This window comes from Erigeron canadensis, chromosome 9 (assembly GCF_010389155.1).
Source record: "Erigeron canadensis isolate Cc75 chromosome 9, C_canadensis_v1, whole genome shotgun sequence".
NCBI classification, from domain to species: Eukaryota; Viridiplantae; Streptophyta; class Magnoliopsida; order Asterales; family Asteraceae; genus Erigeron; species Erigeron canadensis.
The window spans coordinates 29234980-29257831 of record NC_057769.1 but is presented as its reverse complement, the minus strand read 5'-3'; the positions used below and the strand labels follow the sequence as shown (position 1 = coordinate 29257831).

The following is a 22852-nucleotide window of genomic DNA, read 5'->3' as shown; positions in this document are numbered from 1 at the left end:
GGTGGTAAAATGAGATTTTTAGCAAAATGATAGATAATTGAGATTGATGAGTTAGAAAGATTGAGCTTTGTTAAGTGAAACTTGATTTTAAGCCAACTCAAGGAAATTGGGTTTGGGTGAATATGAATGCTAGTGAATCGTTAGTTTGGCTAAGTGAGTTAGCCAAGATTGTGAATAGAGTCTTATGTGCATATTGTATTGAATTGATAGGTTGAAAGCTTTGCACTTGTTGTTGCATTGTTGATTGTTGATAGTCGCGGAGGAGGTGAGTATATTTGCATACCTTTATGCATACGTTGGGCCAATTACCATGAGATGTGAATGTTCCAAGCATGGTAATTGGTTCGGCGTTAAGCCCATGTGGGGCATTGTTTATGAGGCCTAAGAACCTCCGGGGCCTAAGAACCCCATAGTTGATATGAGATAAAGGCCTAAGAACCTTTGAGGCCTAAGATTCTCTTGAGATTATTGTTTAGCGTATATGGATCCATGTATGTTTTGTTAGCGCAAAAGTGAGTATGCAAGTGATGATATGACGGTATCATTGGCTACATGCGATAGTTTTTTGTGTTTTTGCCCTCCTTCGTATGTATAATTGTATGCAAGTATATTCACTAAGCCTTTGCTTATATTTTAGATGTTTACCCTCTTATAGGTAGTTCCGGAGGAAGGAACTAGTGATTGTTGATTGAAAATAGTTGATTTAGAGTTTGAAGCGATTTTTGGACGTCTTGAAGGTAATTAGGTCATTCCCGGGCGAATGACGATTTTTTGGTATAGAAGCTTAGTTGTCCCTCATTTCTTGGCTCATGGTACATTTTAGTTTGGGGTCATGCTTTTTGGTAAATTTCTGTAAATGTTCCAGTTGTAAAGTTTTTGGATAGTTGTGAATTCATAATTTTGATCAAAAAGGTGTCAAAGTGGGTAAAAATGACCCCGTTTGATGGAAATCTTGATTTATGTACTCGTTGATGTTGTAAATGTGGTTGAAATGTGTCTTTATAGTTGTTGGAATATTTGAAATTTAGTTTGTGGAAGTTGAGCAAATGAATATTATAGTTTGGAGTTGTTTGGTATGTCAAATGGCTGGTTTTTGCATTAGATGCAGGTCAGAAAGTTCCCACTGAGTCGCAGTGGGAGGTGTCCTAACCCCACTGAGTCGCGGTGGGAGGTTTTTCGCTCGCAGATCAGAGATTTCCCACTGAGTCGCAGTGGGAGGTGTCCTAACCCCACTGAGTCACAATGGGAGGTTTTTCGCTCGCAGATCAGAGATTTCCCACTGAGTCGCAGTGGGGGTAAAAAAAAAAAATCTTGTATTTTCGGTTTATCGAGTCGGGTTCTTTCACCGAGGTACGTCCCGAATCACGTTTTCGAAGATACCCAAGACCCAAGTCTCTTTCATTATGTATTAGATTATATTTATACAAACTAACAATATTTACAGTCAAAGTTATAAAAGAAAGACTCAACAAGTCAATTTTGGACAATTAAATTGGGACAGAGGAAGTAGTAAATACTCGTATCATACAAGGTTGTTTGTTGTATGCCATTCTGTTGCTGTTAAATCGTTTTAAGTAAAGCATATAATCGCAATGCGTTACTGCTCAAACAATTTAAATAGTTGACGTGGTCAATTGGCTAAAATCAAATTATGTAACCTCTGTCAATATTTAGCTCATGTAACAATTACAAAATGCAATTTTATTTATTAAATATACAAGAGAGAATCATGTACATCATCCATTTACTTCCAGAGTCTTGATTACAAAAATTTACAACTCCTCAAGAACAAATTCCTCAAAACTCCTTCACGAGACCAGGTTTAATCACTTCGATAATCCATTCATTAGATGCCATAATCTCAACCTCATACTCTCAAATGTGTTGTTAATGGTCAACCCCAATATTAGATACATATTAACCTTTTGGTATGGGTTCATTTCAGCTGCATAATTTGACTGTGCAAGCAACTGCTTGTGCCCAAAATTTTAGTCTGGCTTTCACATCTTCAGGATCATCACCTGCACATATTGATACAAAATTATAAGTCAACTTTAGCTTCACTTTCATCTAAGAAAAGACTACTAAAAGCATTCCTTTACAGCTTTCAGCCAACAAACCATATATCTTAGGTATATGCTTTATGACCCATGACTTAACATAGTCATAAAGTGATCAACAAAAAAAAGGCAAAATCATGAGTCATGACTTAGATTTCTAACATTATGTTTTGGGAAAACAAATTTTAGCTATATATAACAAAATCTGCATCATGCAAGTTATATCCTGTGCATAAAAATTTGTATGTTTGTAGTATATGGTTAAATTTTGTTGTAAGAATATCACTACCCGTTTTGAGAAATGATATCCAATCGTTTTTAGTAATGCAAAGAAACAAATAAAAATTCCAACTTTATTTCTTCAAGACACTCACCAGGACTAGAAATCTTCCAATTAGCTTTCCCGCCACCACCACTCGCCGGCGGCGACGATGACTCACTTTTCGGCGACTTTTGATGGTTATCAAGATACTTTTGACTCATAGAATAACACAATTCCAAAGCAGGCAAAGTATTACAAAGCTCAGGAATCTCATCATAACTAAACCCAAATCCTAAATCCAAACACCCCTTTAATTCTTCAAGATCATCATCAGTCAAACTTTTAGCTCTCACTAAATCTTGTTCATCATTTGTCTCATGAACATATCCTTCAAGGAAAACTTGGTTTTTTTTCTTATTGCTTTGTGGGGTTTGCCAAGAATCATCAATCTTGACATACCCACATCCTGATTTTTCAAGATTTGGTGTGTTTTGATGTGGGTTTTGTGAATCTTGAAATGGGGTTTTGGAAAGTTTTGATCTTGATTTGTTATTGATATCAGGTATTGTGGTTACCATTTTTGGTGTTTTTTTTTTTTTTTGTGTGTGTGTGTGTGTGTAATGTTTTGAAAGATGGTGTGGTTTATAAAGATGATGAAGATGTTAGTTTGGTATAATGTGTAAGCTATGTATATGTTGTGCTGTGAAGTTACGAAAAGGCCCTCTTGGGGTTTAGATACTTCTAGATAATGTGTGGAAGAGTTGAAAGGGTGTACTGTCGGATGACAAAAATACCCGTATCTAATGGAAAATTTGATACCTAAACCTGATTTGACCGGGAAATTTTCGAGTTGACCTGGGATAGAGACGGGTATGAGGATGTAATTTCATTCCCCAATGAGATTGAGGACTGGGATGAGAAACCATAAATCCCTGATTACTATACCCGAACTTGGAAAAACTATATATATTTAATATAATCACATTAAGTATTTTTTTTTTATTTGTTAATCACTCTAAATTCATAACTACTTTATTTAAAACTTTTTATATTATTTAACATAAATATTAGTTTGTATATAAAACTATATTCATACTTTATACAACAAAAAATCAAACTATACATTTTCTTAGCTATTTTTTACTTTTATGAATTTATTTATTCACAAAAAATAAAATTCTCGGTTACTCGATGGGATCCTCGATACCTTACGGCGAGTATGAGGATGTAATTTATTTTTCTGATGGGGGATGGAAACAAGGATGAAAATTACAATTGGGAATGAGGATAGAGTATAGAAATCAAAAATTAAGATCCCAAATAATACCCGCCTCACTCTTATCCCTATTCTCTAAAGACTCAAAGTTGCGAAGTGTGAATGTAGTGTTGGCTTCAAAAGTCTTTGTTTAGATACGCTGGAATAGCACGAGTAATATTTTATATTAAAATTATTAGTATGTCACATTGTTTAAACAATTCACTATGTCACATTGTTTAAACAATTCATAATTAAACCAGTCAATGTATATGTAGGTCTCTACTCGCTTCGAATTTAGTTTGAGGAATAATTAAGTTAATATATTATGAGGATCCATCATTACTCTTTTTAAAAATCTAACTAAAAAGAACTTAATTATATGCCAATATGTTTCCCTGTATATATGCAAGGGTGAGTTTTAGACGTATCAAAAAATACGACTTATATATGTGAAAAGTATATTTTCACATGTGTAATCATTGTATAAACTTATTGTTTTTGTAAAATAATGAGAACTGAAAAACCAAATAGATGACGTACTAGAAAATTACTAATCATTTAAGTAACTTAACAATCATCTAATTATTACTACAATCAAGTATATATTAGTGTTCAGGTTTTTCTAACAAATATGTAACGTCCTGAAAAATAGTATTATGTGGTTGTGCTATGTTATGAAAACCATGATTGTACAAATCCGAAGTTCAACATAGCGTTCTTGAAAGTTCTTAAACGTGCACAAATCTATTTGATAACTAAAAGAAAAGGTAGATGTACATTTGGCATCTTTTAAAGCGCACTCTTTTTTATTCTTAAACTTTCTCTTAATTACTCTAAAGTTATCTTCTTCTTTTTTCAAAATTTCTTTTTATTTTTTATTTACCTATTAAATAGATAATTATATTTAAAACTTTATCATTAATCTTAATCTATTAAAACAAATCTTTTAAAATTTTAAAAATATATAATATCCTTAAAACGATCCCAATAACTTATTATATACACAACTTAAATTTTTATTAATTATTTTCATTTAAATTAATCTTCTCCTTTCTTTTTTTTTTTTATAAACAAATCAAGTTCAGTAAATTTCTCAACAAAAAAAAAACATACATTTTTTTATACCACTTTAATTTTATTTTTGATATTTTGTTCGTGTATGTTTATTATTTGATATTAACTTGTTATGTTATTGATTTTTTTCATCACTTTTGTATGTTATTCTTTTTGCTACAAAAGAGTTTATTTTTTAAATTTGTTTTTTTTTCCATGTTTTGTTATTTTTCACCCCTTTTTTTATTTATTATCTCGATATTTACCTTTGATATGTATATATATATATATATATAAATTCCTACGTGACAATAATTTAACATAGGTTTAGCTTTGAAGAGGGCTTTATAAAGCTTGGTTAACTACTCTTTTAATATATATATATATATATATATTGAAAAAGTGAGTGTGGGGTTGTTCTCCATCTAAGCTTAGATGAGAAACCCCTCACATACAAATATTTTAATATTTACTTGAATTTTAAATAAATACATGGCCCCCATTGATTTTTATGATTATAAAAACCAAATGTGAGGGGTTTCCCATCTAAGCTTAGATGGGGGACAACCCCATACTCACTTCCATATATATATATATATATATACCAACAAGGAGTTAGCCTACTGGTAAGGCAATCACTTGATGACCTTAAAGTCTCAAGTTCGATCCCCGCTTGGCGTAAAAAAATAGTTCATTTAAGGTACCCGTTACCAATGAAGCCTAGATTCACATGTGATGTTTAAATACACGGGTTCGATCCTTCGGGGTGCCCAGATCATGTGGAGATTAGGATAGATGTATTGTACCGGCATCATATGACTCATACGGAGTGAGTCGATGGGTATCCAATTGTGGTACCAGGGCTATGGCTCCCTCCATTACCCTTTTTATATATGTATATATATATATATATACATTGAGACTATCCGTCTATCGAACGGGTCTGAAGACTAGTCCTATAACTAAAACAGGAGATTTGGGGTATACTTGACACCCCTTAAAGCTCTTTTTAGGTCTAAAACTCTCTCCTAATTACTACAAAGTTATTTCCTTTATTCTAGATTTTTTATATTTTTTATTTACTAATTAAATAGATAATTATATTTATTTCGAAATTTCCTTTTAATATATATATTTTGAGACTATCCGTCGACATGCCTAAAAACTAGTTTACAAAGAAATTAAAACAGGCAATTTATTGGTTAGATGAACGAACATGATTTTTGTTTATTCATTTATGTTTGTAAAAGTTTGATAATTTGTTTAGGAACAACCAATAGTTTGTTCATATATTTTATAGCCATATGACATTTAGGTTTTCTTAAACATTTCATATTTCATATATTTTATACATATATTATTTAATTTGTGGTTGAGCCTGGTACATTCGTTTATATTTGTTCATAGACATAATGAACGAACATAGATACAATTTTACATTATACGAGTATATGTTTGTGAAACGTAGTTAAATAACAATCAATAGTTAAGTCCTATTTTGTGTTCGTTTAGTTTGTTTAGAAGGTTATTGAAAACATATGGATGAGCAATTGTGCGTTATATAAAAAAAGAATTGGTAGCGTGAAAATTAAAATAAAATAAAATAAAGAGATGAAAAGAAAAAAGAAAGAAAGATGAAGACGAGGTGTGGCACTGAACAGCTGTAGCGATGTTGATTGGCTAATGATGACAATAAGAAATGTGTGTATAATTTCAACGTTCATATTTACGAGCAATATAGTGGAAAATGTGCACCAAATTTCTTTCGGTAGCATAATATAAATAGCCAATGATGACTAGTTAGTCAAACGGGTAGAAGATATCTTAGGTTTTATTTAAGGTTTTAAATTTGATCTTTAGGATAACAAGTCTTGGAGTTTTTTCTTTCGAATACTTGTAATGGCCGATGGTCAATATCTTGTTGTCTAAATTACGTGCAAGGCTTCACCATTATATAGTGAGTTTTCTTAATGTTGAATACCGACTAAATGTTTGGAAAAAAAAAGCAGAATGAAAATATGAAGACAAATAATTTTTAAGGGAAAATTGCAGAAAAAGTAACTCAATAAAGGAACCTAAAATGTAAACATACCCAAAAAGGAGTCTGAAATGCAGTTTATAACTTTGGAAATATTATTATTTTAATGAATTTTCTTTTATGCCTACATGGACACACAAGTGTACAAGTAAAACTATGTGGTATTCGTGATTTGACAAAACTCAACATAAGTTAGCTTACATGGACATATATTTGCATGAAATAGCTCACATGAACCCGTATAAGCATATTGATATGTGAAAAGCGCGTCTAAAACTAAGATAAACAATTAGTTAATTACTCCATATAATTTAACTTGATTTGATTATTATGTTAGAGGAAAAAGAAGATGCATATGATTTCTTGTTTTTGCCATTAACATCGACAATTATCATAGTGAATTCAATTAAGCTTCTTGCATAATTTAATTATAGTTTAAACAAAAAGTCAAAACGTGTTAGACTTTTCACATTATAAATAAAAAACAGTTACGTTTATGATATGATGTAATTCAACTTCAAATCATACTAAGATGAGTCTAAAACTATATATGATTAATAACTATTACTCTTTCTATCTCGAAGTTAGGCCTGGGCTTATAGCACACAACTTCTTGGAACTTCTTCAGTGCCACATCAGCATCACATAATCCAGGACTCTCCTCAAGACACTCAATGTTTATAAGGACAACTTCTTCAGAACTTCTTCGCCACATCGTCAATTCTTTTGTCATTTATTTAATTAACAAAACACCATTAAAATATAATAATAAACACATTTTATTAATAACACACAAATTACATTACTTAAAAATAAAAGACAACACAAAATATAAAAAAACATAGTACTTGATTAAAAATAACGAAATACATAATCATTAAAATTACTATTCATCTTCATCATCTTTGATTGACATTTTCCTTAAGCCACGGTAAGCGGTTTCGTTTGCCCACCACTTGTCGTGTTGCGGACATTTAACTTCCCAAGTACTTTTGCCTTCCATGCAGTTGTCGTGATACGATTCGGCCCAGGTGCACTGGTCACCCAACGTGTGACCAGCGTTAAAAACGTCATCGACCACCCTTTTTATCTTCTTGATTTCATCCTGCAAAAACATAGAATATGTCTCTTCGTGCTTCGAGACCTTACGACCTGGTGCTTGTAATGCCTCAAGCTCATGCTCGCATTGTCGCCTTTTCCTCCGTAGGTAACCCATTTGGTTAGAGAGTTCAGTTTGAAGGAGGGTATCCTCTTTGACATCAGCCATGATTCGTGTTTTCATCTGTTCTTCGGTCAGACGAGGTCGATGAACATTCTTGTTTGATGATGAGGACGCCATTTGGTTAGAAAGAGTGAGTGAGTTTGTACAATAATGAAAATGGGTCTGAGGATGCAACTGAATTGTGCTATGGGTTGGTATTTATAGCCTGGCAATCCAACCAGCCATTCAGGGACTGAAAGTGTAATTGTTTTTGAATTTTTGGCCGTTTGAAGGACTAAAACCGTAAATGATTTAAATTCGAACGTTGGAGGGACTAATTGTGTAAATATTTTAAATTTTGAACGTTGGAGGAGCGTCTTTTTGTTCAGCTATAAATATTGGCTCCTTATCAGATATTTCTTATCAACTCTCAAACTCTTATACATCTTAAATGGCTTCGTCATCAAATGTCTGTCGATCATGTAACCATAAACCACCAATGAGTGTCGATCAAGTGAATGACAGTATCATGGCTGATATCCTCGACCACGAAATGTTCAAAGGGGATCTTGTTGAAATTGGTCTAAAACTGGTAGCCAAAAAGATATGGTGTCAAGAACAAATCCGTTATATACAAACTGGGCATTGTACTGAGCTTGAGTGTCAATACTTCACTTATTTGCAGGGGAAGTGCGACAAAATTCAACTTGCTATTGAACAACTTGCTAATGCGGTTGACATCTTCAACGAGTTCCTCCCAAATGCCAGAGCAGTCTATGAGATGAAGAAATAAGTTTGTTTTTTAATAATGTGTTATATGAATTATCTTGTTGTATGTTTCTCTTTAATAAGTTGTAGTGTTTTTAAATTATGAATAAAAGTCTGTTTTTATTAAAATACAATTAAAAATACATTACAACATTTATTTAAAAAACACAATTAAAAAAAACACATTACAACATTTATTTAAAAAAGTTACGATCCTAGACATAATAAAAACATTAATAAAACATCATCAACGTTGACGGTAATTCTCCGGGAGGTTCCAAACATGTTCCACTAGAGCAGTGCGAAGTCGATGGTGCGTCCTTCTATCACGTAACTCCCCGAAGGCCCGCATTTGCGTTGCAACCCTTTCATCCCACGTACGTGTTGGCACATTAGTTGGATCGGACAAATAATCTTCCTCAAAGTCGGATATTGCGTTACCGTTGTCTTGAACAATCATGTTGTGTAGAATAACACAAGCATACATAATACGTTTTATTTTGTTCACCGAAAACGGGCGGGCATTATGTTTAAGGATTGCCCAACGACCTTGAAGCACCCCGAAAGCTCGTTTGACATCCTTTCTTGCAGCCTCTTGATAACGCTTGAACTTTCCACTCTTTGAATCCATCGGGCATTTAAAAGACTTGACTAGTGTCGCCCATTCCGGATAAATACCGTCAGCTAGATAATATCCCTTGGTAAACTCTTCACCGTTAACAGTATATTGGAGTGCAGGAGCCCTATCTTTGAACAAATCTGATTCATTAAGCATGTTGATGTCGTTGTTCGAACCTGCGGGGCCAAAGGAAGCATGCCAAATCCACAAATCATACGAAGCTACTGCTTCAAGCATGATCGTTGGATGTCCTTTGTCGCCTCGTGTGTACTGCCCTTGCCAAGCCACTGGACAGTTTCTCCAACCCCAATGCATACAATCAATACTACCAAGCATACCAGGAAAACCATGTACCTGTTCATGCTTGCTTACCAAACGTTGGACATCTTCACTTATCGGCTTTCTCAAGTACTCATTATGATATAAATAATAAACACACTTACAAAAGTTATTTAAACATTCCATTGAAGTTGCACGACCCATATGCAAATACTCATCTAGTTGGTCAGGATTAGCACCATACGCCAGTTGACGTATGGCGGAAGTACATTTTTGGAAAATGTTGAAACCATGCCTACCAGTGCAATCGGTTTGATTTTTTTGAAAAACCTGAAAGTGTTTGGGTAGGGGTTCGATGGCGCTAAAGCTATGTATAGCTTGGCATATGCGGATAAACATATGTTTGCGCATTCGAAATCTTCGTCGGAAATAATCGGCCGAGAACGTTGGTGCATCGGAAAAGTAATCATTCCATAAACGTACCGCGGATCCAGTATGATCTCGTGATAAAACCCTTCTGGTTCTAGGAACACGCGAACTAGACGTGTTATCGTTTGACTCTTCTTCGTTACAAAGCTCAAAAGCGACGCTTGCGATCTCTGGATTAAATAGCGTGTTCATTTGCGTAACGGTGTTGGTAAGAAAATTGTATTCTTCACTTGCGGATGATGAAGTAGACATAATTTGGGTGGTGTTTGAAATGAAATGTTTGTGTGTTAAAATGAAATGAGAGGTTTGTTTGAAATGAAATTGTGTGTTAAAATGAGAATAAGGTTGATGTTTAAATAAGAAAAAAAAAAAAAAAATTTCAAACGGCTGGTGGTCCCACTCCGATCGTCCTCCGACTTCTGCGTGAAGAACAAACCCAAAGACGCGGCCGCTTGGACGATCAATGCTTATAAGTCGTCGGCGTCTTCTTCGTTTGGGACGCAAGGAGGACGGTGCTATAAGCACCGACCTTATTGTCTAACTTTCCATTTTAGTATGTTTCAAAATAGGGGAAAGGTTAGGTAAAGCATGCAGTACCTATCTTAAGTAAAGCAGGGGGTGATTATGTAAAATTCAGGGGGAGTTTATGTAAAATTCAGGGGGGGTTATGTATGTTTATTAAATTCAAAGGTTAAATATGTAACTTTTTTTAATGTGACAGTACCTAAGCTTAGGTAAATTCTGCAGTACGAATCATTTTCCCTTCAAAATAATAGAGTAACTCAGTAATTACTTACAAATCCTAAACAAGTATTAATTACAAGAGAGTGAAAGACTATAGTTTTCATTGTTTTGCAATCACTCACTTGTTGAATTCAAATACTTGCAGGATCGTATTAGTCTAGTAGTCTACCATATACCCATACAGTAAATAACACACATCATTATAGGAGCATAACATTTTTTTCACATGATAACACACTTAATTATATGATGACAATTCATCATTAATTTCACGCACAAATTAGATAAGAGTATAATTACATGGGTAGAACTATAGAAGTACACTACTACTCGTATAATACGTATATATGAAACAAGTGGTCCCATATGCCTCTCTCGTAGTACTCCTGCGTGAACCCAAAGTAACATCGCGCATAATTATGTTTTATTACATAAAATTTTTCCCAAATGGGTGATAATTTTTGCCAAAAGAGTTAAAGGCATTATGTATTAGATATTTTCATTTGCTCTTATATGGTTATCGAATGTCACTTCAACATATATACGACTAGGCCTGTCTTTTAACATATTGTGGGTGATCTAACGGACCCATATATTTTCAATGCTTGGATATAATCCACATGATTATACATCAATCATCATCATTGATGTGGTCCAATGCTTATTAATGACATACGAGAGAAAGTAACCGTATGTTGCGGCGGTGAGATGGTGAGGTGATAGGTCATATGTGTGATATGTTATAGGAGGTGATATGTCATAGAGTGTGATAGCCAAATGCCTTAGCCGTACGGACTCCGCCATCGGATTTAAAAATTCGTTGAAAGTATATCGAATGACATCTCTAATGAAAGAACATGGAATTTTAGGAAAATGAGTTGTTTAGATTTGAAGAGAGAGAGAGATATGAAAATAAGAGTTGAAAGATGAAAGTTGTGGGGCATTGACGTATTGTACATCATGCATTATCATGTGTACATTGTTGAAATTGAAAGTTGAAACCTTATTTGCTTTATAATATAAGGTAATAGGATGGAAATCACCATATAGATATAGATATAGTTAGATATAAGCCTAATTTTCATAAGTCTATATGTAGAAGAATGAGATCAACATATATGTATAGACTTCAAACATGTTTATTGTGTGTATACAACTTTTAAATTATGTATTTTATGCATCCGATTATATATATGGTGCCCATATGGAATGTCACATCTGTACCAGGTAACCACGTCATCCGTTTAGATGATTTTGAATGGTCGTATTCATGAAATGGTAGAATTTGAAAGTTACGTACATACAATAAATTTATTTGAAGCTCGATACTCGATATACGCACTATAGATTTTGAATTATAGTTTAATGCATTTTCATATATTTTTAATTAATTAACTGTCACACTTGTGTGTTAGTTCAAATTATTTATACAATCAAACAAATACTTGTTTCTAAAGAACCCAACAACTTGGAGTATAAATTCTCGATCTATAAGGATCATATTTAGAAAGGAAAATAAATGATGCCATATAATATCAAACCAAACAAAAGGTTCTAAGACAATTGACCACTATCAACCCTGAAATTATATACCACATGGTGAAGATATATGACAACGGCAAGGTGAGGTCCATATGGGGCCACGAATCACGTGGCCTAATCACCATATTGGCTAATTATGTATACACCAAAGCAACAACAAAGCCACTCAGTAGTTTGGTGAACCATCGACCACTACTTTTTCCCACATATTGGAGTTCACTCCTAGACTTTGATAGTAACTTGTATCGGGTAGGAATAAATATTGCAATTACAAATAATATTATCTAAATCGATTATTTTTGTTGATTAAACTTAAATTTATCTATAAGATTAAACAAGGAATGATTTGCCTGCACAATGTTACCAGGCATTTTTTTTATATAAGTCGAAAATCTATAAAATCATTTTTTTTCATTTGTATGAAAGAACTATGAAATAACTTAAAAACCTTCAATAAGTCACGGATATATAGTAAAACAAGAAATTTTAACCTCGGTGTTGCCTGGGAACACCGGGAGACAGAAAAATACGTAAAATAAAAAAAATGAGGAAAATTAAAAATAAAAAAAAAAAAGAAAAAGGAAAAGAAAACCAGATTAAAAACTATAACGTAGCAACAAAATATAGCATAAATTTAAAAGGTAGAAACCATTAAAATGCATGAAAATAAAAACCAGTTAAAAAATATAATATAAATCTTAAATACTAAAACCGATAAAAGTTTAAGGAAAAAATCAAACAAAAACACAAAGAACAAATGTCTAAACAACATACCAATAATCTTAAAAGCTAAAACCATTAAAAATTTAAGTGGTAAACAAAATTGAAAACCATTTAAAAAAAACAAAAAAGAAACAAAGAAAAAAAAAAAGAGTTACTGTAGCAATCACTGTAGCGGCTACAGTGAAAGCTACAGTGGTCTGTGAGGGGGGAGGTGGCCACATGCTTTGTATATATTAACTAGTGTTCAGGCCCGTCTAATGGACGGACAGTCTCAAAATATATTAATCAAAGTTAAAAAATTGGAATTCAAATATGTTAAACAGATACTGAAATCAACTTGGAAATTTGCTAGCTGAATAGTCACTCAATCGGTCAAAATACTCCTAAAATTTCCACTCATTCGCCATTGACGAGCCACGTATGGTAGTGCCCTGTAAATAGCAAAAAAAAAGGAAAAAATTGGTAAGTTTTCTTAGTGTGTTTCTATGTGTTTAATCCAATTCTAAAAAATAAACCCCAAACAAATTAACCATAAGAATCGAATAAACATCTTTGCATACAGAATCTTACAGGAAAATTATTCTGGATATAAAAAGAAACCCAACCAAGGACATTCCAAACGTTGATCAAATGATTTTATCGGCTAATGCAAGAAAGATAAGGAAACAAATTCTTGATCAAAGAAGGAGTTGAGCCAAAAACCTTACAAAGTCGTCCCTTGTTGTGTTAAATCCTAAACATAACGTGGATCAAAGGGTTTTATCTAAATATATTATTTAAAATTGGTTTCATGCTTTTCATAAGATCCAAAGTATATCTGTCATATACAAACTAAAATGATGAATTGTTTTACCATGCTAAATAATCATTGATGTGCAAAATCGAGCTTTAAATTTTTAAAACTAAAACTACCTAAAAACTCACTACTACGCACTCACGGGCAGTGGACCCGATCGTTTGTAATATAGTTAAGAGATAAGTCCGAGTTCGTTCTCAGGGTTTGGAAATGACTAGTTGCTTTGTGTAATGGTTTGAAAAACGGGTATTACTTCGAAAATCCTTTTTGACAATAAAAGTAAAAATTGATTTGCAAGACAAATTGCATGAAATTAAAAAGAACTTCAGACAATATAATTAAAAGTCATCCACCTTGACTTCCCTCGACTTCAAATGTGATTGCATTTAATTAAGAACAAATTCTCTAGAGTTTAAGGATAATCGTGACAAGATTAAAGTGCTCACGTGGTACCACCAACCGTGAACAAAATACCAAATCACCTATTGCTAGTTAAATTACCCAAGCCGGTACCACCAAAACAAAGACAATTCTTCCAACAATTAGTTTTATTGACTATCAAATTATCAATTGAACCTATGTGACAATAACATGGTACCACCAACCGATATCAATCACGTTGACAAAATTAATCTTTTCTTAAAATGATATTCACTATCATACCATGAACTAGTGATAATTACTCATAGACAAGTAACCATTTAAAATCACATACACATTCAACTGGTACCACTTACGAAGAATTATATGCAACCAGTATCAATATTAATTAATAAAAAGAATTAAAATCATCAAGATCACAGAACAACGATACCTAAATAAAGTCTTTTGAATTAAAAATATTGCAATCACATTATCCGTCTCGTTTCATCAAGGTGGATGATTAAACGTTTAGCCACTCATGATCAATCCACAATAATAATTAAAATAGAAGAGAAACATGATGTACCAATCGTTTGATGAAAAATAAATTGCAAGACAGTAAGTAGATACGATTTAGATGGGTGCCCGTGAATCTTCAACGAATCCGCCTAAGAAATTATCTTGATTGGAGATTGAAGAACCCTTGTAGAACAGCTCCTAGAAAGATTTTTGATCCTCTCCATTCGACCTAGGGTTTTTGCTTATATACCCTCCAAAATCTGATGCAGAAAACAACTTCAGGCACCCTTTTCCCGTGTACTCACTGCGGCGCAGTGGGGTTGTGCCTTCCCTCACTGCGGCGCAGCGAGTAAGATTTGACTTTGACTTCCTAATGACTACGGCGCAGTGGTTTGTGTGACACCCACTGCGGCGCAGTATATTTCCACGTCTCAAATCCTTCTTCCAACGACGGCGGCGCAGTCGTCCTTTGCAACCCCCACTGCGGCGCAGTGGGGTAATTTCTCCTCGAGGCCGTAGATATAGACTGCGGCGCAGTGAACAAAGTTCGTCCCACTGCGGCGCAGTCATAAACATGTATACAAACATCTTTTTACGACCTTGAAACTTGCTTAACTCGCCATCTTTTCCACTTAAATCAACTCTTGACAATTCAACTCAACTTCTAGGCCAATAAATCTTCCGAAAATGCACCAAATAAACGCGTTACCTATTTAGAGCCTGTAAACACTAACAAACACTATAAACGCGCCAAATGCATACAAAATATACTTAACACACATAAGAAATAGGCCAATAAGGATGTGGGTAATGGGTATAAATTAGTCACATCAATCATACTAAAACATTCAACACCATCTTAATGTGTAACATTTTTCTATGATAGAATAACAGCGGCTAAAAATCTACACCATTAATGAGCTACTTTCAAAAGAAATTCAAAATAATTATAGTCGATATATTAAAATAATCAGAATCTTACTCATAGAAAAATTTGTCTTTTTTTTTTATCTAAAAGCTTATAAAAAGATATAATCGTAAATCTTAAGTATGCACCATTAATGAGCTACTTTCAAAACAGAATCAAAATAATCAAAATCAATATATTAAAAAAATTAGAAACCTACTCATAGCAAATTTAGACTTTATATCTAAAAGGTTATAGAAAGATATAATCATAAATCCTAATAGTTAATATAGGTTACAAATACAAAATTTAATATATAATATTTAGATTAGTTAAGTCATATATCACAAATTAACCAAAAGAAGAAACATACGAAAATTAACTCCATATAAATATTGATTTCCAGTTTACCCTTTTTTTTTTTTAACTTTAGTTAAATAAAAAGTTTACAGTTTTTTATATTATAAAAGTGTAAACTATATAATTTGAAAAATACATACCAATTCATCAACAAAGACCATCTCGAACGTTTTGATTTTCTTCGGGTTGTTCCACTCTGAAACAGTTCATACATGCACAACACGAAGTCGTAAATGATGGTTAACATATGTTGGCTTAAGATCTTCAAAATGAACTAATGTGGTCATATTTTTTGTTGTTGTAGGATAAGTCATAACGAACCTATAATGGACAACAAATTAAATTAAAAGAAATAATACTAACAATAACATAAGAATTCAATGTTAAATAATAATATTGATTAATTATGTGCAAAGTATATAAAAAGAAAAACCCTTTTGTAGTTGATCGTAGCTTCTTTTTTTTTTTCGTACGTGAGTTATATTATAGATTAGCAATAAAACCGAAAAGTGTAAATTAATTATTTTTAAATTGAGTGAAATTGAAAATTGTTGATGGAAAATCAAAAAGTATAAATTAATTATTTTAAGTGTAAATTGGTGATGGAAAACCAAAAAGTATAATATCTTGGATTAAAGCATGCCTTAGTTCTGCTAGAGCTTCAGAGTTGATTAACAGTAGTCCTATCGAGGAATTTTCTATTGAGCGCGGCCTTCGACAAGGTGATCCTATGGCACCATTTTTGTTTATTATTGCTATGGAAGGTTTACATATTGCTATTGATAACCTTGTCAAGAATGGTCGGTTCGAGAGTGCCAAGATTTTTATGCGATTGTCTCATCTCTTTTATGCGGATGATGTTATGGTCGTGGGTGAATGGTCAGAGAACAACGTGACTAATATGTCTAATGCCTTGAGATTTTTTTATGCTATTTCTGGGTAAGGCTGGCATAACAGGTCACACGAAACCTGTTAAGACACGGACCTGTTAAGACACGAACCTGTTAAGGTCAAACACGAACACGACCTGTTAACTAATCGTGTCATTTTTTTCAAACATGAACACGACACGAAAATTAACAGGTGCACCTGTTAATACCTGTTAAGGAACCTATTAACATGTATTTTATAGAATTCTTGACTAATATTGGAAAAAAAAACTTAAGGATACAAAAACTTTTACAAATCTCAACTATTTTATAGCGACAATAATCCTTAAATTACAAAAGTTCATAAATATCTTACCTTATAAAAATCATATATCAAATCATAATATCAATTCTTGGTATTTTATATATATGTATAATCTTAATATGTCTTAACAGGTCCTAACAGGTCCGGATCTGTTAAGACACGAATCTTAACAGGTCTTAACAGGTCCGCACCTGTTAAGACACGAAACCTGTTAAGGTCAAACACGAAACCTGTTAAGAACAGGTCGTGTCGTGTCGTGTTAACAAGTTCCGTGTCAAAATTGCCAGCCTTATTTCTGGGCTTAAGATAAACTTTGAAAAATCTTCCATTATTGGTGTCGGTTTGAATAAGGAGTGTGTTGAAAATTTGGCCAGCTCGATTGGTTGCAAAGTGGAGAGTCTTCCTTTTAAATACCTCGGTATACCCATTAGCGCTAGCCCGAAGAGGGCCTCTACTTGGGAACCGATTATTTCAAAGTTTCAGAAACGTCTCACGGGGTGGAAAGCAAATCTAATGTCCATTGGCGGAAAATTTACTCGTTTCTTCGGCTCTGGGTTCCATTGGTAATTATTTTCTGTCTATCTTTCATATGCCAAAAACTGTTAGAAATAAATTGGAAGCTTTGAGGTCTTCATTCTTTTGGGGCGGGTCCACTAATAAGAGAAAAATTCATTGGGTTAAGTGGGACTCGTTTCTTGCGAGTAAGGAAAGTGGCGGCATTGGAATTGGAAGCTTAGAAGCCATGAACTTTGCACTTTTATATAAGTGGGGATGGCGAGGTTTGAAGAAGACTGATAGTCTTTGGGTTCGAGTAATTTCTGATATTCATGGTGGAGATTGCTTCTACAACATGTCTGCGAAATCGAAAGGTACATGGAAAAACATAATGCTGGTCGCGAATCACATTCATCAGAAGGCTATTTTACCAAGGGATGTCATAAGTAGGAAAGTCGGCAATGGGAAGTTAACTAGATTTTGGATAGACACATGGTGTAGCAGTCAACATTTAGCTTCCCGGTTTAAACGTTTATTTGCCATAGATACTGTTAAGGATTGCTTGATTCACGAGAGACGTTCAGATACTTCATGGACATGGAAATGGAGACGCGATCTCAGGGATGGACACGAAAAGAAGCAGCTTACTAACTTGCTGAGCATTCTGCCCAGTACATTAACTCATGAAGATGACACATGGTCTTGGAGTTTTGAAGAAAAATCTGAATTCTCTATCTCCCAAATCCGTAAGTACATTGATAATAAATGCCTTGATCATTCTGTTAATTCTAATCTTTGGAATAAATGGGTGCCGAAAAAGATTAATGTTTTTATATAGAGATTGGCATGCAAGGGTATCCCTACTAATGTTAACTTGTTCGGAAGAGGTGTGGATGTGAATTCTTTTCGGTGTATGTTATGTAACTTTGGAATAGATGACATATCTCGTATCTTTGTGGATTGTGGTATTATACGTGAGACCCGAAAGAGGCTCAACGAGTGGGTTCAAATGGATATACCTGAAGACGATCCTAACAACGTGCTCTTGTGGATTAAGGCTCGTCGATGTAACGCTCAAGTTCGACAGATTCTTGAATCTTTAATCTACATCTGGTGGTGGCAAATTTGGAACAAGAGAAACAATTGTATTCATAAAGGTACGAATACAGTTGCTAATAACATCATGAACACTATTATCTCAACATCTTTTCTATGGATCTCAAATAGAGACAGGAAACATAGTTATTGTTGGAACGACTGCATCGGAAACCCCTTATATAAAGGATGAGTTGGCTGTTAGACGTGTGGTGCTGCTCGGCGACACGGTTATCTTTTTTAATTCAACTTCTTATTGTTTTTGCTATCTTTGTGGTTCCTCGTTACAAGTTTATGATACTTCGAGACATGTATGGGAATACATCAAAAACATCACGAAGTGAAAACCGATGGCTCGGCCTTCGTCGTTTGGGAGTTTTTCTCGTGTCCCGTGTTGTAAGAGGCACACGTTTTTTTCACTCATTTTGTAATTTTTGCATTTAATGTCTCGAAAAGGGTCTAGAATAGTTGTTTTGTTTATCTCTAGATTAATTGTATTTGTAAGTGTACTTTTTAGCAACTAGCGTATTGCTAGTTGCTTTCTTAATAAAATCATGTCGTTCTAATAAAAAAAATTATTTTTAAATTGGGTTAAAGTGTAAATTGGTGATGAGAAATCAAAAAGTGTAAGTTAATTATTTTTAAATTGAGTTAAAGTGTAAATTGGTGATGAGAAACTAAAAAGTGTAAATTAATTATTTTAGATTGGGGTTAAAGTGTAAATTGGTGATGGAAAACCAAAAAGTATAAATTAATTTAGATTAATATTAAAAAATTAGAGGATTAATAAGGATGGAGTATTAGGTTAAAGGAAGGGCTTAAGGGTGCCAAGTTTACCCCAACCCCTTCTTTTAGTTATATTATAGATAATTTGAATAAATTGAGGACAACAACCAAAGTAACCAAAATGTTGAGGCGGATTTCGAACGAGCAAGACTCCTGGATAATAGCTCATTTGCCCACGCTAAACACACACACAAACACACATATCTTACCATAACCACCCACCAACCACCGTCGTCAATTGCCGCAGTTCATTACCACCGCAACCATAAATCCCCAAAACCATTACCGTTTAGCCGCCGCAACGTATGGACATCCATTCAGTACATACATATAAAGGGCGGCACTTGTCAAATTTAAATTCGAAAAGTTTACGTATTATATATTTCTGAAATCTTCAAATTGAATATTTTGTTGAAAAAGGAAAAGTAGAATATCATTGTTTACATGTGTTGTATTCGTATCTATGGTCTATGTGACTATGTCTATAATAAAAGTTGTAGATACCATTTGTATATGAAAGAGCAAAAATTTTTCAAAGGCTCATCAGCCTTATATGCTCAGATCGAGTTCATGTGAAATTGACACATTCCATTATAATTCAGTCTGAATATGCTCTACTTATTTTTTTGTCACCACTTGTTTGTATAATCTAATTCGTTTTAGACGTAACATATGTCAAAAGGAATTTAGGTATGAGAATAAGAATCAAACGAAGTGGGGATAGATTCGATAGAGTTACAAATTTGAAGAATAAGATATTTATATACTTCAAGAATTAATGTAATGTTGTTATATAAAGTTGATATGATGATGTGTAACTTTTCTGGTGGTTGAAGAAGAGTAAGTTAACTTGATTTTAAGTACATGAATCATGTGCGTAAATAAATGTTTTCTCAAAATTTTTTTTGGAGAAAAGCGTTTATAAAAAACAAGTACAACGATGATCGAGCTACAAAAAATAATAGTTGTATTTAACGTCCCGTTATTACCAAGTGTAATCCGAGTTAAAAACTCAGCTCGTTCTCTCTAGTTAACATAAACAAGAAAACCTCATACATTTTATTTACAATTGTAATGTTATTCTTATATGTTTAAAAGTACGGATTGTTAGGTAAATTTTGGCCGACATTCTAATGCTTATGAAAGTGATTAGAAGAATTATCTCTGAATTAGTTGGAAATGACACGTAAAGCATACAAACCAATCGGCAATCACCTGTTAAGATCTTGGATGTAATTAACAGGCCGACCCTGATGCCAAGCGAAAATGGCGACAGCCCGTAGCATCAAAAAAATCAAAAATCTTGAGGCAACAAAATCTTCAGTCGAAGTTATGTAATATTAGGTTTTTTAGGCATCAAAGCCTTGGTATGTATTGTTCAGTTAAACATTATTTAAAGGCTAATATTGAAGCAGAAAAAAAAAGTCTATTAGTTTTAATGGTGGAAACGTATTGCAAGCGTGAGGAACCGAGGAAGACAACTAGACAAAGCAACATGATGCTTTTTTTTTCTTTCATTTTTTAATTGAAGCCCTATACTTTTGAATTTGTTAAATCTAACCCTTCAAACTAAAAAGCTTTTTCATTTTAAACACACAATGTTATATGTTTCAGTGTGTTCTTAAATGAACTTAAATATGTTGTCATCTTTATTTTTATTTTTTTTTATAATAAAGCATAAACTAGGTGCCTTAGTGCTAATCATAAAATAAAATCGAAGCATCACTTTTACACATTGTAAAGCTCAGATCCTAAATTTCTAATTAACTCTATAAAATTATTTTAAGATCTTTGTTTAATTAATTTGATATTCACACTCAAAAAATAATTACATACACATACAAATCATAATAAAATATATATTTATTAAAAAATCATACTCCATGCATGTAAAACTCCATTAAACTTATTTTGTGAAAACCCTTAAAGTTATAAAACCCCGGTAAGATATTTCAAATAAAAAACGAATAAAGGATTAAAAAAATGGTGTCTAAATTATTTTAGGTTTGAAATTTTGTAAGATATAGTAATATATCAACATAATATGACTATCTAATTAATGTTTGTAATTATAACTCGGCTTGATTATCGACTCATTTTGGTTTTATTTTTGTATGGGCATATTCTGGCTATCATGCCCTGAGCATTAGATAATTCAGGAGCGGCTGAATAGCATTGGTAATTAACATGAAGATCAGGGTTAAATTTTATTTTAAACTTACATATCAAAAGTTAAAAGTAAAAAAATAAAATAAAATTGAGACGCGAGAGTCTAAACGTAACCAAAAATCATACCTCAAGGCTCAAATTACCAAAACCATGACAACAACTTGATCAAGTATCTTATGTCATATAATTGGCTAAACTACAAATACTTGATGAGGAGATATATCAAATGTATATACATAATAAACGATATGTTTTAGTTTGTACGATCTTTGTTATCCATCATCTTTATCTGCAAACATACCTAATGTCGTGATTGGCTGTTTTTGGCCATGCCATATAAACGACACGAGATAAACACCATCTTTGAACATAAAAACTATCTGTTTTTTTAATCCATTTTTGCCATCTGCCTCTATTTCTTATTTCACATTATGATGGTTATACTTTAAGTATCATTGACTTTTCACTAAGGGAAAATATAATTAGAATATTGAACATTTTTTCGGTGTTTTTTATCTTAAAAACTTTTAGCAACCACGCGAGTCTTGCGGAATTTGTAGTTGCTCATCATTGTACTCTTGGTACGGTAAACTATCATACTTTTATTTGTAAACTATCCGAATGCTTAAGATGAAACCTATAACATGGAAAATACTTCAAATACCTACAACCTATTAAAAGTTGCCTCAAATAGCGTACATAATGGTGCTCGATAGTAGGCTTCGTATTATAATTTACTATTTATAAAAAAAATTGTAAGTTCATAAGTAACAAAACAACTTCTATGAGATTCAAAATAATATATAGAACGACGGGAATATATATATATTTTTTAAAACGACCAACTAATACAAATCCTAAACATCTATCCGGGATAGCCCAATGGCCAAAAGCTACCACTATTGTGGGCCGAAACTCCCAGCTGGCCACTATTCTAGTCGAATGGGAAGCCAAAGCCCACCAAGATAAACCCATTCAAGGAAAAGTCCCATAAAGGCCAAGGCAAATATTAAACATCCATGGCCTGTGCTTATAAGGACTAGAGTCCTCCATCTTCTTCACTACTACGTCAGCAAGACTCCTCTCAAGACTCCCCCTGCCTGTAAGACAAACTTCCTCACGACTTACAATACATAAAACAAAAAAAATAGATTTTTTTTTGCTCATATCCGCCCCTCACGTGGCCCACCAT

At 33.3% G+C, this 22852-nt stretch overlaps 3 protein-coding genes across 3 annotated transcripts; 1 reads left to right on the top strand and 2 right to left on the bottom strand.

The window, feature by feature from the left end:
• Nucleotides 1-1686: 1686 nt before the first annotated feature.
• On the bottom strand, nucleotides 1687-2951 carry LOC122582287. Its single transcript, XM_043754656.1, has 2 exons — nucleotides 2435-2951; nucleotides 1687-2021 (listed from the first exon to the last, which is right to left on the bottom strand). Exons 1-2 carry the CDS (start codon nucleotides 2898-2900, stop codon nucleotides 1942-1944), a joined length of 546 nt encoding a protein of 181 aa, XP_043610591.1. The 5' UTR covers nucleotides 2901-2951; the 3' UTR covers nucleotides 1687-1941.
• Nucleotides 2952-8887: 5936 nt separating this feature from the next.
• Nucleotides 8888-10219, bottom strand: LOC122583509. Its single transcript, XM_043755905.1, has one exon. It carries the CDS (start codon nucleotides 10217-10219, stop codon nucleotides 8888-8890), a length of 1332 nt encoding a protein of 443 aa, XP_043611840.1.
• A 7485-nt stretch (nucleotides 10220-17704) lies between these two features.
• LOC122583508 (uncharacterized mitochondrial protein AtMg00310-like) lies at nucleotides 17705-18448 on the top strand. The gene has a single exon (XM_043755904.1). It carries the CDS (start codon nucleotides 17705-17707, stop codon nucleotides 18446-18448), a length of 744 nt encoding a protein of 247 aa, XP_043611839.1.
• The last annotated feature ends 4404 nt before the right edge of the window (nucleotides 18449-22852 follow it).